Consider the following 18072-nt stretch of genomic DNA (forward strand, 5'->3'; position numbering starts at 1 on the left):
AGTAGCAGAAGTTGTAGTAGTAGTAGTAGTAGTGAGTGAGTGAGTTGGGTTTAACGCCGCTTTTGACAGTATTCCAGTTATATCACGGCGTGTCAGCTCAATGTGGGAGGAAAGTCCGAAGTGATGCACGTCTCAGACGTTTATCACTTCGGTGAAACCCACGAGCACGTGTATGGTACTGACAAACCTAGAAACATAATCGGGGCGAACTGGATTCGAACCCACAAACATAGGTTTCCGGAGTGCCCAAGGGACGCAACTCTGCACAGCGAATCGTGGCGCCTCAGACGACTGGGACACCCGTGCCCCCAGTAGAAGTAGAAGTACCACTACTACTTTAAGTAGTAGTTATAGTAGTATTAGAAGTAGTAGTAGTAATATATGTAATAGGAGGATGATAGTAGTAGTGTTATATATGTGATAATAGTAGAGATAGTAGTATACGTAGTGGTAATAGTAGTGGGGGAAGTAGCAGCAGTAGTAGTAGAAGTAGTTGTATTAGTGTCGAGGAGTAGTAGTAGTAGTAGCGTCGAGTAGTAGTAATAGTAGTAGTAGCAGAGGTGTCGAGTAGTAGTAGTGTCGAGTAGTAGTTATAGTACTAGTAGTAGCAGAGGTGTCGAGTAGTAGTAGTAGTGTCGAGTAGTAGTAATAGTAGCAAAGGTGTCGAGTAGTAGTAGTAGTGTCGAGTAGTATTAGTAGTGTCGAGTAGTAGTAATAGTAGTAGTAGTAGTAGCAGAGGTGTCGAGTAGTAGTAGTGTCGATGAGTAGTAATGATAGTAGTAGTAGTAGTAGTAGTAGTCGTCGTAATAGTAGTAGTAGTCGTAGTAGTAGCAGAGGTGTCGAGTAGTAGTAGTGTCGATGAGTAGTAATGATAGTAGTAGTAGTAGTAGTAGTAGTAGTGTCGCGTAGTAGTAGTAGTAGTAGTAGTAGTAGGGGCAGCAGCAGTTGCAGAGGAAACTACAACAGCAGCTGGAGTCGAATAGACGTCTTGTAACTGACTTCACAACTTGCTGAAGGATGAGACATCTAATAATAACCCTCTTTCACAGTTCCTGGCTGTTGTGCGCCGTTTCCCTGCAGATCTTATCACTAGCCTGCCGGCACGTGGAAATGTAGGATTGTCAGTCGCTGCGCCAGGTGCCCCGTGTAGTGGAGGGGAATTAACTCTGTCAGTCATCATCTCACGCACTCAGCTTTCAACCAATCGCGTACAGCCCTCGGTCCCTACTTCTGACGTCACGGGGATGAAGTTGCTGTCTACAGCAGAAACGCATTTGTCAAAGTTGATGGGGGAAAGTTAGTGTGGCTTACCTAGGAAAATACAGCACCCCACAATATGCGAGAAATAGTGCACTTACAAGCGGGCCAGTGTGGGAACCAGATCGGATCAAAGGTAAAACATGTTCTTTTGTCGTACGTTTAATGTTTTCTGACTGTTTTATGGATAGGGATATGCTATCTTATGTTACCCCATTCCTACGACGTCATGATGGCTGATAAGGGGGCGTCATTCAGGAATGCTAAACTCTTACTGCCACTGTGTCGCATCACATGTTTCCGAACGAACAGTGCATCATCGTATTTCATCTGTTTTAATCACATCCTCTAATTAAATACCCATCAGGGTATTAAGGACCTATATCACTATTATAACTTGCCAACATTTTGCATTTTCTTATTACTTCAAAAAGTCAAGTTTGAGTATTAACACTGAAACCATGCACGTTTCTCGGTCATAAAACTGATGATGCGTCAGCCTAAAATATGATTACACGTATGCACGTGGACATCAATTCTAATATAAGATATATGATATCCTGGTCGAATTGTGGCACGTGGATTTATAGCATACATTGGTGTCATATTTAATGCATATGCATTACTCGGTATATTGACATAGCGCATGTCAGTGATACAGGACAAACCCTGTTTTATAACGAAGTGCTTGGAATATGTATCTAATATATATACCGTTGACCTACATATATACAATCTCACACATTCGTGGTGGGCTGGTGTTTCCTGTCAGCGACGCAGATTGCTTTTGTTGGAAAGGGCCATTGTATTTTTTTAACTGGCAAACGTATTTCAGCACTACCCATACATACTGTCCTGAATATGATAACGTGATACACATTGCTGGAACACGAAGACATGGCTAGCCCTGCCTGATATGGAGCATCTGTGAGTGACAAGTGGTTTACGCCGCATTTAGCAATAGTCTGGCTATTGTATGGCGATCGGGGACACCGAATATAGATTTCACACATTGTACCCGTGTGCAGAATCAAACCCTACCCGTGAACAGCGAATGCTTTGACCAGTAGGCGTCCCATCTGTCACTCTCACTCTCTCACTTAATACTCGCGCTTGATTTATTTTTATGATAGAGAAAAAATACATCCCATGAGTCTATCACTACCATCCTGTAACGCTATCCCACAAGAAATCACTCCCGTGAAGACCCGGGGTAGAGTAGGGTCTTCAGCAACCCATGCTTGCTGTAAAAGGCGACTAAGCTTGTCGTAAGAGGCGACTAACGGGATCGGGTGGTCGGGCTCGCTGACATTGTTGATGCATGTCATCGTATCCCAATTGCGTAGATCGATGCTCATGATATCAATCACTGGATGGTCTGGTCCAGGCTCGATTATTTACAGACCGACGTCATGTAGCTGGAATATTGCTGAGTGCGGCATTAAACAACAACCAAATTACCAACCACAACAAATCGTGGCTTATGCGTATATTTTATACCACTGAATCATGCACCTGTACAGCTATCGAATAAGGATCAGTACAAAGCACTTACTGTGGTCATCTTACTTCGTTTAAGCCAGAACAGAATTAGCCAAGTAGACGTATGGACTTGAAAAGGTACATGTCCATAGTTTGATAATGGACTACTACAGTTTATGCAGTGATTAGATTATTAGTTTCCAGGTGTAGTCTACACTTTGGGTGATGAAGTGACGAAGTTTATGATGATAATGAGGAGGAGGAGGATGGTTGTCATTGTTTATTATGATAACGTATATCATTATTATCGTCACATCTCCCAGCGGACATTCTCCTAGGCATAAATAATGTCTTAATTATACCCATTGCGTCATATGGAGCTGCAGTCTTTTAGTTATTATTATCATCATCACCATCATCATCACCATTACCATTATTATTATTATTATAGTTCTGGGAAGTGATTGCTGACGAGCATGGTATCGACCCGACTGGCTCCTACCACGGCGATGCGGACAACCAGTTGGAGAGGATCAGCGTCTACTTCACAGAGGCTCAAGGTAAAGCCTGAAGACAAACACAAAGTCTAGGAAATCTCTTATTACACATAACATATCTCTCCTCTAAAGTTAAAACAATTCATGCTGATTCTAAGATTAAAACAATTTATTTTCCTGATGCTGATTTCATGTGGAATGGAGCCGGCTGGAGCTGAATAGACTTGCTTTTACATAAATCTAGAATGGGTTTGTTATTTATAAATCCACAGCAATGGTGCAGGACTTTAAGCCTTGGGCAACTGTCAAGTATAACCAAAATGTTGGCTCTCTCTCCGGAGCCGCTCCTCTCTTTGAGGTATTGTCACAAACCGCTGACTGTAATTCCCGGCATGCAGATGTTGGGAGATCGTGCGTTTCAGTAGCCACACATCCACGCGGTTGTTGGCGTCTGTGCATACATGCTTTTCAAAGTTAATTAAACAATATTTATTTTCGTTGTGGCCACAGAGAACGCAAAAATGTGTGTAATGATTTTGCGTAGTTACAATTATCAAGTTCCGTATGTATTATTTATGTCATTGTGTATTCTTTTGAAAATGCTGACATGCATGTATTCATCCTCGTACAGGAGCTGATAGACTTGCACAAGTCTCTAAGGCAATACTTATTAGTTTTAATAATAAGTTCTAGAGTATGTAAATAATAAGAACAAGTTGTCCCTATAAGAGACTGGAGTCCACATATCTAGACTTGCCTATTAGGAGGAAAGAATCACTACACATCCATCGATTATTCTTTCAGTACAGCCTTGGAGCGAGGCTAAGGTGCTGATAGATTGTTCTGTTAGTGAACAATTTTGAGTTTCTACCACAGACCTTTGACATGACCCTTAGTTGATGAATGGGGCATTGTCTGGCTTTGACTACGTGATGGCATTCGCAGACGTTTAAAGCATGTTTAGAGCGTTTTGAGGGGATAATCGTAAGCATATAATGTAAAAGTTCAAACGTTTATACCAGAGTCAACAAGTTACTTTTTGAGGGGTATTTCTCTATATCAAGACAAATATAGAAACAGCAAATGTCTGAAATAAAGTCACACTGTTCCACCTCTGACGGAAACAATGCCGGTCACGTGTTTCTGCCTGCCATCTGTTGGGGTCGGTCGCACAGGAACTCGTTATTAGTCAGTAAATAAAAATATATACCCCCTAAATGTAAGTAGAGAAAAGGAGCATCACTCGCCATATTGCCGGTTTGTTTACATTCGTTATCCAAGGCGATTTTTTTTATTAGTTTCAGTTTCTACAGTTTATTTCGCGAGCTGGGAAAATGTTACCAACCCCGAGCGGAAGTAGATTTCAAACGCGGGCAGAATCGAGCGAGCCACCTGATTGGCTGACCTACTTATGTCAAGTCAGCGTGAAAACAACAACACATATGCAACCCACGTGGGTTCAAAATGATAGCTTTGACTGAAGAACAAGTGTTTGCATGGAATTTGATCAAAGATGGACACAACACTCAAATCATTGGCCAGGCTGGCAAAGGAAAAAACGGTTCTTATCAAGGAAATTACGGAGAGATTGAGGAGAAATGGAAAACTGGTGTCTGTTACTGCTAGCACTGGTAAGGCTTCTAAACAGCTTGAGTGGAGACCTCTTAATGATTAGGCTGGGCTGAGTGGTTGAAGACACAGAAATCCTGACTTATATAAGATACTTCTTAGTGATGAAAAGAAGAATGTCTACAGGAGGAGTAAGGAGACTGATGTGCTGATGATTGATGAGATAAGCATGATCAGTAGAAACATATTTGAACAGGTAAATATGACAAGTATTATATGTATATACTCCAAACTTAACCATCTTCACAGTTCCATCACAAATCATTATGTTAATAGAGTTAAAAACTAGACATGTAATCCTCAACATACCATAACAAGGGTATTTTTTAACATGTTAAAATGAAGAAATATTCTCATGAATATGGCAAGTCACAAATTAATATACTTATTATAGTAGCTAAGACAATGTTTTTTTTCAAGTGTGTCATTACACTTTAAATACTGTTACTTATTTTTACTTATCTCCTCAAGACCCATGCCCAAAGAGTTATATTCTTTTGGAATATTTAATACATGCCTATTCCCACATTTCCTATTATTTTCTTGTTAACATATGCTCCATGTACACAATTTATACTGTTTAATTTCAGCTTGAATTCATATGCAGAATTAAAAGGAACCCAAGTTTGAATTTTGGAGGATTGCAGGTTGTGTGTGTTGGGGATTTCTTTCAAGTTCCCCAATATGCCAATGACTTGTACCAAGATGTACATGCCCATCAGTAGAAAATCTCACTTGTAAATATATCATGTTCCCATTACAGGATAATCCTGTCTGCCTTCCAACAGTTATAGAGTCTTTAGTTTGCTGCAGTACAAAATAGTCTTTTGGAATATTATCAGATATTGCAGCAAATTCAATGTTTTGTGTCTGTTCAGATCTCACATTGATGCCACGGTAAACCGTGATGTTTGTTTTTTTGTCCAATCACAAGGTTTTCAGTGCCTGGTTGTGGTGATATTTTGAAAAGCATTTTTTTTTATATTTTCCGACAAACACTTTTGATCTGTGACCAAAGTTGTCACAAAATTTCTGGAAAATCTCTTCAACTGGTGGGGCAGTCGGGTAGCCTAGTGGTTAAAGCGTTCGCTCGTCACGCCGAAGACCCGGGTTCGATTCCCGACATGGGTACAATGTGTGAAGCCCATTTCTGGTGTCCCCCGCCGTGATATTGCTGGAATATTGCTAAAAAAAAGCGGTGTAAAACCATACTCACTCACTCACTCTTCAACTGGTATAGTGCTTTTGCTATCTTCAACATACTTTTCATGTAACCTGTAAGAATGTTTCAAGAACTTTACATAACTGAAAATTGAATTTTTGTAACATTGCAATATAGCTGCCATTGGTAAAAATTCAGAATTTCATATTGTTATAATAATGGCACATCATGAGATTTGGGTGAGTTTGTGATATTCATATGATCATGTAATGTTGTAATTTACTTCTCAAATAGATTTATTACTTTTGCATTAATGATAAATATTAGCTTGAAATGTTCACTTTATTCATTTTCAATCAGCATGACCAGTATTCATAATGTGATCAGACACAGGCAATATACATGAAAATGTGCCTATTATATTAATATAGTGATGTATTGTATAACATTCACCAGCTAATAATAGATTAGCTTTAGATGACAAGTATATTATAAAATGAAAAACATATTCATAATAAATATTTACCATTTGAAGAAATTATCTGATGTCATTTTTTAGATGCTGCTGTCACTCCAGATAACTGTCTTCAAATATCGCGCTAATTTCTTTAATTAGAGCGCTGCGTATTTTCAGCCAATCAGGTGGCTCGCTCGATTCTGCCCGCGTTTGAAATCTACTTCTGCTCGGGGTTGGTAACATTTTCCCAGCTCGCGAAATAAACTGTCGATATTTCGGTAAGTAAGGGACATTAATCGAATGTCGATGACTTGTACATGTGGTGAAATGGTTTACAGTTTCTAATTGTCAATAAGCGTATAATAAAAAAATCGGTAATGGGTAATATTAGCCATATTCACACACTGAATAATACCGACCGACCACAGGAACTCGTTATTGGTATCCAAGGCGATTTTTTGGCAACAATGCAGTTTACCGGGCGCAGCCCGAGCTCTACCATCCGCTTAATTACCGCACTATAGAGCCACCGCTGTCTCGTTATACCGTTACCGTGCCTCACGCTCTGGTGACTCTCGCTTCACGATCCAACACCCGTTTTCGGTCTTAGGGAAACTTACACATCTTTACAATCAAACACCCATTCTCGGTCTTAGGGAAACTTACACGTCTTTACGATCCAACACCAGTTTTCGGTCTTAGGGAAACTTACACGTCTTTACGATCCAAAACCCCCTTTCGGTCATTAGGGTTAGCTTGCTTTGGGCAAGGGTTGGACATAAATTCTTACCTTACCTTACCAAGCGTTAATCCGGTTAATCCCATTGGTCGGTCATGTTGACATAAACAATTGCGGGTGTGGTTTCAAGAAACTACTACTCCCTTCCTTTGGTCGGTCGGTATTATTCAGTGTGTGAATATTGCTTATATTACCCATACCGGTTCACAGATGTAGTGTAAGAACGTTTCGTATTTGCACACGCGCATTGCAGCCATTAAAGCGGTTAAAGCGGATTGGTCAGATAAACAATCTAATTGTTTGCTAATCAACCGGAAGTAACCTGACGTCATACCGCTGCATTAATTCTGACGAACAGTGCGAAACGATACTTTGTTGTGACAAATGTGTTGACGTTGCCAAATTAGAACAAAAGTTGGGGTGAGGTGCCTTATTTGTTTTCGTTTTGAGAAAGACACATGGTGATGACGAATAGATGTGACCAAACCTTTAAAAGAAACTTTATCTTTCTCTCACATTTGTATAATGATATGCGTACATACGAAATACATAAATAATAATGAAATTATTGTTAAAAAATTCCTTACTGTAAATTATTACACTAAACATATTTGTTATTTGGCAACAATCATAAGAGGGAAACACGACCAGTCCTAGACTGGTTTATCTGCCCTAGAGTGCATGCGCTCCTCGCCTGCAGCTACTAGACGGCGAAGGGCAGGGTTCCATTCTAGCTCTATCCGACCTATTTCCCCATACAGCATTGCGCTGCTGTTAAACGTTGACCCATTTCCGTGAAGCGGGTCTGTCTGTCGAGAGGAATGGGGACAGGCCTACAGATATCGCTATGTGGGAAACGTTGACCTAGTTTCCGTGTAGCGAGATATTAGCACTTTTGGACACTGTGAATAATTGACGTGTAAGGCTACAGGAGGAAACATATTACCATCAGGGAGGTAACTCTCATAGAGAAGTATGGTTCTTGGTTAAAAATAACAAACGCAGTCACATCGTTGTGAGTTTCAATTTTAATAATATCTGCATGTCTCCACAGATCTACAATATAGAATAATATTAAAATGATGTAGCTATTACTTTGGAAAGATTCATTATGAAAAAATATTAATAACTTTACCACTGTAGATCAATGTCAACAGTATAATGTACACCACTATGAATGTGTCAACTTAATACCTCTTGTTCTTTGAAAACAATAACCAATGTTTCAGAAAGTCATTGTTGTGAAAACATAATGCTGGTAATTTTATATTATATTTGATATTATATACACATTTAATCTGAAATGTGCCCTATTCTCATTCCTGATTCTGAAGGTACCACATGCAAATTACGATTTGTTTTATCTTCTGGGATACACGTGTACACTTAGTGGCAGTACAGGTACTTGCATCAATGGGTAGGTATGCTACAAAATTTCTTTGCGCCGTGTTGATCCTTTGGATCCAAGTTATCGTGTACCTATTATTTTTAATGACGAGTAATATACAGAAACGCGCAGTGGAAAGAGGAATCAAGGATTATCGATCCCTAACGAATGAATGTTGTAAGACACTCGCTAGAAGCTATATGGGTTGCCACTTCTAGTTCAAACGAGGCAGGTGACCTCCTAGAAAAAAACACGTATTGTTAGATTAGTAACCATGCCACATCGTCAACTTTGCTGTCATACATTGGAAGCACTGTGTCGTAGATCTATATATCCTGCAGTTAAATATTGTTAATTTGAAGACTTTAGTCCTTTCGACCAGCGGAACTGTATCGCGTTCCCCTTATTTTAACTGTAGTGTCGACATTAGATCACTGGTTCAATGCCATTATTAGTTGTGCTGGGAACATACAGTTACGTGGTCATGAACTATTGCTTGTCCGCTGCCCTCGTGCTAAGCCTCGAGGTAGCTGGCTGCACAAATTATTGTGTAGCGTGCGCAGCAGGAGCAGGGGACCAGTCTACACAAACGATATACATTATCGAGTTAACAGGGTTCGAGACAACGAGATTTTACATGTATGCTGAATACCGTCAACGGTAGTCTGATCCTCGTAAATAAATTCTACACTAAGACATCTGTTAGATGAATTTAATATCTAAACCAAGACTTGTATCATATTCCCTGGTTAAATTGTTATATTACATGGGAAATCTATGCCCTAGCTCTAGACCCGTTCATTTCTCCAAGCTGCCGTACCGCTTGGCTAGAATAAACTGAATGTTTTGAATATGCGTGCCCCAAAACTTGTGACATAAAACAAATTTACAAAGAAATTGGCGCAATCGATTCTCTGAAATAAATACGTACAATTGCCCCAACTGTAGTCACAATTGGGGCAATCCTGAAGAAATGACAAATGACGATTATTCGAGGATTTATGGTACTCACAACCCAACAGTGTTCGTCACTCATTCACGCTCTGTTAACTATATCTCCTTGTGAACTTGTATTCGAGTACAGCAACATTGTACGCCGACTGACTAGATGGGCGTTATTATCTTGATTATAGTGATACAGGAATCCAGCATTCACGTATACAGAAGAGCATGAAGCGGAACACGTAAAGTCAGTTCGGGGAGTTTCATCGCATTCCAAGGCGTACGCTACACGTCCCTGGATCGCATCATGTCATCCCACGCTACATTCTCCTGTTGTGGTTTATCCGTGGGAATCGGGCATATTTGTCACTCATGGTTGTCGAGAGTGGCAGCGCTCACTTGTAAGGGGGTGAACTCTTTTGACAGGTCGACTGTCGTGAAACAAGAATGTTTAATTATAAACCCAAAGGCGATATCAAGCGATGAGGGACACCAGTAAATGAAACATGCTGAAGAGGCATATTTATCAATGAAACAGTGTGTGAAAAATGTGTATTACCCAATACGACATGACCTGTACTGTGAAATTATATTGATATTGATAGCGATAGCGATAGCGTTTCCAGTGTTTGTTGGTTTGTTGTTTTACGCCGCACTCAGCAATATTCTGGCTATGTGACGGCGGTCTGTAAATAATCGAGTCTGGACCAGACAATTCAGTGATTGACATCTTGAGCGTCGATCCACGCAATTGGGGTACGATGACATGCATCAACCAAGTCAGCGAACCTGACCACCCGATCCCCTAACGACAAGCATACCTTTTCCGACAAGCATGGATTGCTGAAGACCTATTCTACCCCGGATCTTCACGGGTCGCTTTTCCAGTGAAATTTTCAGGATTAACGAATCATGGTGTCCCCAGCCATAATATTGCTGGAACATTGCTCAAAGCTTCGTAAAACCAGACTCACTCACTGTAGTTCTATTATTGTGAGGTGAGGTGAAAAAAGTGTTTAACGTTGCCTTCAAGATTGTTGCACTAATACAGTGACGTGCATGTGTGTGCGTGCGTGTGTGTCTGTGTGTATGTGTGTGTGTGCAAAGAGGATAAGATTGTTTCGATTATGTTCAGTATGGCATACCCACGCATCAGCCTCGAGCTTACTTTAGGAACTAGCTTATATAGAGTTTGCCGTATATAGTTCTAGGTTATCTCCCCTTTCAGCCGTACATATTGAACCCGGATAATCTGGACATTACTGTTCCCAGGAAACTCGTCCTCATTAACAAATGTCCGGCATAACGAATCTTTTCCGGACAAACGGGGTCCCAACTTGTATATGTTTACGAATAAGCGCCAGGCAGACCAGTGATTGATAGCATGAGCAGCGGACCACGCCGTTAACTTGAATTAAACCACCCGTATATATGTTCTGTCTATTTTCCACAGGTGCGAAATATGTCCCCAGAGCAGTTCTTGTTGACCTTGAGCCCGGCACCATGGACGCAGTCCGGTCCGGCGCGTTCGGCCAGCTTTTCCGACCAGACAACTATGTGTTTGGACAGACGGGAGCCGGCAACAACTGGGCCAAGGGACACTACACAGAGGGCGCTGAACTCGTGGACGCTGTTCTAGATGTTGTCCGCAAGGAGGCGGAGAGCTGTGACTGTCTTCAGGGATTCCAATTGGCACATTCCTTGGGAGGGGGCACTGGGTCTGGGATGGGCACCCTCCTCATCAACAAGATTAGGGAGGAGTACCCGGACAGAATCATGACAACATTCTCGGTCGTGCCATCCCCAAAGGTAAAGGATAGACACATTGAGTGCAACTTATCCGCTTCTATGTTCCAGTCATATAACGATGGTGACAGCAATAATGGGATTTTCATCTCGGCTATGCAAAAGATATAAGATAAAAGATAATATTCGTCACATTAATCTGAATATGAACATTGAATACCGGTAAATTTAGTTTCTGTTGCCAGTTGTATGTTTTGACCATACTTGGATGTTAAACAGTCATATATGATAGACTTGTAACGAACTTCTGTCAAACCATCGAAGCCATGTCCTGACTTGGATAAATCATGTATCATGCCTACTCCTACAGGTGTCCGACACAGTTGTGGAGCCATACAATGCCACCCTGTCAGTCCATCAGTTGGTTGAGAACACAGACGAGACTTTCTGCATCGACAACGAGGCTCTGTACGACATCTGCTTCAGGACCCTAAAACTGACCACACCTACCTACGGTGACCTCAACCATCTGGTTTCCGCCACCATGTCCGGAGTGACCACATCCCTACGGTTCCCCGGTCAACTGAACGCTGATCTCCGTAAACTTGCAGTCAACATGGTGCCCTTCCCCCGCCTTCACTTCTTCATGCCAGGGTTCGCTCCCCTCACCTCCAGAGGAAGCCAAAGTTACCGCGCCGTGTCAGTACCCGAGCTCACCCAGCAGATGTTCGATGCCAAGAACATGATGGCTGCCTGTGATCCCCGTCACGGTCGCTACCTGACAGTGGCTGCCATGTTCCGTGGCCGCATGTCCATGAAGGAGGTTGATGAGCAGATGCTCAACATCCAGAACAAGAACAGCAGCTACTTCGTTGAATGGATCCCCAATAATGTCAAGACTTCCGTTTGTGACATTCCACCAAGAGGACTGAAGATGTCGGGAACCTTTGTGGGAAACAGCACCGCCATCCAGGAGCTGTTCAAGCGCATCTCCGAGCAGTTCACAGCCATGTTCAGGAGAAAGGCTTTCCTCCATTGGTACACTGGCGAGGGCATGGACGAGATGGAGTTCACTGAGGCCGAGTCCAACATGAACGACTTGGTGTCCGAGTACCAGCAGTACCAGGATGCTTCTGTTGAAGAAGAACTATACCTCGAGGAAGAGGCGGAGACCCAAGAATATGCTTGATCTACAAGACTTCCACGATAATTCTAAGTACAAATGTCCCATTTTCGATCACGAACGTTGATACAACTTAACTTCGTTTATCCGACATTCTCGTTAATCCGACGTAATCATATGCAACCAACCATGTCGGATTAACGGGACTTGACTGTACAACACTCATTCTTCTTCACATTCTGGCATTAATGGAGAGACAATTCAAGTGTGCGTGTACTACGTGCAATCCTATTTGTACACATTTCATGATATGATTTGTGAATTCTTTAAATGTAAGGGCGTACTGTTGTTGCATTAAGACTTAGAGAAACTAAAATGTTAATCCCTTAATTCTTCGAGCATACGGTCGTTCACTTTAGACTCTTGTTCTTACTGTATAATGGTCCATCTTTCCCTAAGTCTAGGGTCCCCTTCCATAAAGCGATCTTAGCGCTACGATTGTTAAAGTATGGGAGTTACGACCGACTTAGCGTTAAGATCGCTTTGTGGAACGAGCCCTGCGGTCAACCATCACAGTGATCGCAGCGGTGACATCGTTGTAATATATGTGAGTGAGTGGGTATGGTTTTACCGTCGCTTTAAGCAATATCATGGCGGGGGACACCAGAAATGAGCTTCACACATTGTACCCATGTGGGGAATCGAACCTAGGTCTTCGGCGTAACGAGCGAACGCTTTAACCACTAGACTACCCCACCGCCCATGTAGGTGGTGTGGACATGAATACACGTGGGTATACACTAGTTGTGTATTCACATCCTTGACCCATGCTCCTATACATCCATGACGCATGCTCCGATATGTACACTGCACGTTTTAAGGAGTCTATATACGACGCTCTTGCGATATATACCCAAGGACCCAAATATGGGAACACATAATTATGGCGAATAATTATTCTAAACTTATTCTAAAATGTTTCAAATGTAAATTTGTGTCAGTGAGAAATAGAAGTGATGATTTTACTCCATTGCCATCTAATGTTCGGGTACTTCCGGAATATTAATCGAAACACTTCGATGCTTCCCGTAAGAGCCGTTCCTTACTTTTTCCATCATTGTACAGTGAAATCTCATTTATCCGGACAGACGCCCAGAATAATGAATCACTGTTACATAGCAATTTAATTCAATAATAATAAGACGTTCCTACCAGTGATCGTCCATGAGGCGTGGTGTCCAGATTAACGAGTTTGCACTGTATCTAACTGACTAAGCTTACTCTCGTATATCTCTTTTAACACCACACATTTAGCTTATAAAAACCTAACCGTTTAGTTTCAACTAAAAGCAAGAATGTATACAATTTATGCTATATTGGCAATTCATTCACATCACATCACATACAACTTACACTGTTAAATGGTTGGTTGTTGTTTACAGGTTCCAGTTTTGTTTCAACTCAAACACGAATAGATACAATTTTTATTGCTTTAGGTGAGGTTTAGGTGAGGCGAGGTGAAATGGGGTTTAACGTCGCGTCCAAGATTATTGCAATTATATAGTGACGTGCATGCACGTGTGTGGCTGCTTGTACTAGTACGGACTGATGCCGATTTATAGTGCTAGCCCACTGAGATACCATGCCTCAGTTTAACATGAATACCCTACTCAGACACAGTATGCTGACACCGAGCCGACCAGTCCTTGTTTTTGCCCCTAAATGCCGAGCGCCAGACAGGGTAACAACAAGTACCATCTTTTAACGTCTTTTGGTAATACGCGGCAGGGGGTCGAACCCCGGACCTCCCGCTCTCCGGGCGGACGCTCTACCACTAGACCACGGAGGCGGTCCAGTTGCATGTGTACTATCTCATGAATACGTAAGGTTGAGGTGTGTTAATTTTAACATTATTGTTGTTACCATGAAACATGTTTCTATTTAATGATGAGTCAGTATATTGCTCAACATCACGTTTTTCTATGATTTGTTTTCGTTGTTGGAACAAAACTGTAATGTATTGTTAAGCCTGGGAAGTATTAATGTTTTGTTTAGTACATGTGAACAGACATCTTCCCGAGGCAAGGGAGTTAACTGACTATCAAAGTCCAGTTTCCACCCTTGCCGAACTAGGCTGGTATTATGGAGTTAATTTTGGCTGGACTGACGAGTTTATGCATAGTCCAATCAAAATCGCGCAACGAAATCGAAATCCGGTTCGTAAACTGTCATGCAGATTTTGGTCGATTTCAGGATTTGCAAAGCATGTGCATCGCCAACTCTTTGTTTACAGATATTTTCCAAATCTTTTCATGTGTTTAGTCAATGTGCTCATGTAATTTGATGCACTTCGCGATGTAAGATCAATGTTATCACAATATAGATCTTGATTATCGATCAGATCTTCTTGACTGGGCAGCGCCATTTTGTATGAAGCAAATGCAAGCGATACAAGGGGTGGAATCTCATTGGTCCATAGGAGAGGCTTAGAGGGGACATCACTCGTAATAGCCACTAGCCTATTTCGGCAAGGGTGGAAACTGGACTTTTAAAGTCAGTTGACTCTCTTGCGTCGGGAAGATGGTGAACATACAGTTGTTGAGACCTGTTGTTAAACATTTTGTTGTTCAGTGTAGTATTGTTTAGATGTTTGTTCCCCAGGTGATACGGTTTTGGATTGTTTGGTTGTTTTACACCCAGTACTGTTGATGAAGGGTCAGACACCCAACATCCTTTTGCCCTTTAAATAGAAAATATTGTAATCGCTTACGAAGACACATCCTCGACTATCCAGGCCATTAATATCCATTATATTATGATAATTATCCTGGGTCCAGTCGTCACCATGGTTTCGTTTCGGATGTGACGTAACCATCTTTATCGCTCCTAGAGCACAGAATTCGTCTCGCTGAGGTGAGTAATTTTATTGGACGTCCCCTTTTGCGTCGTGTCATACGAAACGGGCTGATAGTAAAGCTGTGGCGAAAGGGTCCAGGATATATGTCATCACAGAATGTATACATAATACCCTAGATAATTGAGAAGACTGGGATATATGACAAGTCTGATGACTATCAAGAGTGAGTATTGTTTTACGCCGCTTTTAGCAATATTCCAGCGATATCACGGCGGGGCCACCAGAAATGGGCTTCACACATTGTACCCATGTCGGAAATCGAACCCGGGTCTTCGGCGTGACGAGCGAACACTTTAACCACTAGGTAACCCCACCACAGACAGATATATCAAGAAATAATGTGTCGATTGATACTTTATGTTTTATAAACCTTCAGTCCGGTTATCGGTTACGAAGTCAAAAATATCGGACAAGAAACATGTGTGTCAAGAGAATACCTATCCTTTATAAATACCCATATATGCCATGCATTATTCCAACAGATTATTACTGTTAATTGCATTGTAAATAAGCCTTGCTATGTTTCACGAACATCACATAGTGTTTTGTTCTGAAACTGAAATTGTTTAGAGTTGATTTGATTGTTTGCAGACACGCGGATCGCTGTGTCAATCAATGTTAAAGGGAAGTAACTGTACCTCTTGTTGAAATGTCCTCGTAATGCCAAAAGCCTTGTGTTTACGTGGGTTTTCGATGAATTAATTGTTGTGGTTGTGTGTGGAATTTTAAATAATAATTAAGGAGATAATTTCGAGATAATGTATCATGTCAAGTTGTGTAAAGGGTGACCAAACAAATACAAATCATGTTATATGATACGAACCCGTATTCATGTTATATGTGTTATTTTGATATAAATGCTTAATATGATATTTGTCAGATTCACCAATTGATAAGAGGTGCTCATACATTTTTTGCAAAACGTTTCACATTTAACAACTATTTTTAAGCAAGTATGCTATTCCTAGTCATAATATAGGTAAAACTTGTATTTTCTGGACAGTAAAGGTTTATTATCGATCCATTTGTCTCTCCTGTTGTCTGTTATAAACTGGGACCGTCACGGTTGTCTAGTGGATGGAACTGAAGAATGGTGGTTCGATCCCCGGCCGCGTCATACCAAAATACCTTAAAGATGGTACTTGTTGTTGCCCTGCCTGGTGCTTGGATTGGTCGCTATATCAGTGCAATAATCCAGAACGCCACGTTTCACCTCGCATGTTACATAAACTTCAGACTAAAACCACCTTAGACACACACACACACACACACAAACACACCCCTCCCCCGAGTCTGGACCAGACAATCCAGTGATTGACATCATGAGCATCGATCCACGCAATTGGGATACGATGACATGCATCAACCAAGTCTGCGAGCCTGACCATCCGATCCCGTAAGTCGCCTCTTACGTCAAGCATAGCCGCCTTTTACGGCAAGCATGGGTTGCTGAAGACCTATTCTACCCCGGAGGTTCACGGGTCTGATCCTCACCTATGACAGCATTGCAGTTTTGTGTCTGGTGGGGAGCATGAAGTTGTACATTAAGGGCGGTCGGGTAGCCTAGTGGTTAAAGCGTTCGCTCGTCACGCCGAAGACCCGGGTTCGATTCCCGACATGGGTACAATGTGTGAAGCCCATTTCTGGTGTCCCCCGCCGTGATATCGCTGGAATATTGCTAAAAGCGGCGTAAAATCAAACTCACTCACTCACCGAGTTCATTAAACCAGCAGGAAGTGGTCTCTGTCTTATAGGCTTTTGGAAACAATGTATCAAATTTGTTTTACGTTGCATTGGTTTTGTTTGTTAAAGGTAATGTGAGACATAAATTGAACTCTATTATAATAAAATGCTCTTTCCTACTGGTTACTCAAACGTGTCATGTCATCATGGTTACATACTACCGTGCGAAAGCGATGTCAACGTTGTCACGCAATTACGACTTTTTTCACAAGGACGTACCTTTGTCATGTAGAGCAAATCTGTCTTACATCAGAATGAGTTTAACGTAGCCTTGCTCCAAGGCTGTAATGGATGATAAGTCCATGGATGTATAGTAATTGTATCCTTATAATAGGAAAATCTAGAAAAGCGGACAGTACATCCAAGGAAGCGAGTCTTTTAAGGGGACAATTTGTTCTTACTGTTTATTGAAATTATGAATAATTATTGCCCTAGAGACTTGTGCAAGTCTAGGTTTAAGGTCGTCGTGAGCAGTGTTTCTATTCAGCACAAAGCTTACATATTTCAGTTATATGACGGCGTGTCAGCTGAATGTGTGAAGGCAACCATCTGTTTGTTTGTTGTCTGACCCCGCGAACAGCAATATTCCAGCTGTATTACGGCGGTTTGCAAATGATTAATCAAGTCTGGACCAGTCAAACCAGTGGTTGATACAATGAGCATCGATCCACGCAACTGGGAAACGATGACATGCATTCAAATAAGTCATTCAGCCTCCGATCTGTTTAGTCGCCTCTTACAACAAGCATAGGTTTGCTGGGAATACCTCTATTCTTACCCGGAATCCCCAATGGTGCAGCCCAGGGTTATGTAGGACCTTGAACCTTTATCACTTGAATCAGACCCACAAGCATGGGTAAGGTATACACCGACGATAATAAAGACATCGTTTCAGATAAATGGCTTTATTGAAGACATCATAATTATTTAATGGGTACATGTTGGTTGTTCACAAATATAAGTTACTGAATTCCCAACCACCTCGATAAAC

General features: G+C 41.5%; 1 protein-coding gene across 1 annotated transcript; it reads left to right on the forward strand.

Annotated features, from left to right (window-relative positions):
• Positions 1-1220: 1220 nt before the first annotated feature.
• Positions 1221-12811, forward strand: LOC124139155 (tubulin beta chain-like). The gene is made up of 4 exons (XM_046506201.2): positions 1221-1393; positions 3191-3299; positions 11006-11361; positions 11669-12811. The coding sequence occupies exons 1-4, from the start codon at positions 1337-1339 to the stop codon at positions 12485-12487; spliced, it is 1341 nt and encodes a 446-aa protein (XP_046362157.1). The 5' UTR covers positions 1221-1336; the 3' UTR covers positions 12488-12811.
• The last annotated feature ends 5261 nt before the right edge of the window (positions 12812-18072 follow it).

Source organism: Haliotis rufescens, unplaced genomic scaffold (assembly GCF_023055435.1).
Source record: "Haliotis rufescens isolate VD_foot unplaced genomic scaffold, xgHalRufe1.0.p SCAF_17, whole genome shotgun sequence".
NCBI classification, from domain to species: Eukaryota; Metazoa; Mollusca; class Gastropoda; order Lepetellida; family Haliotidae; genus Haliotis; species Haliotis rufescens.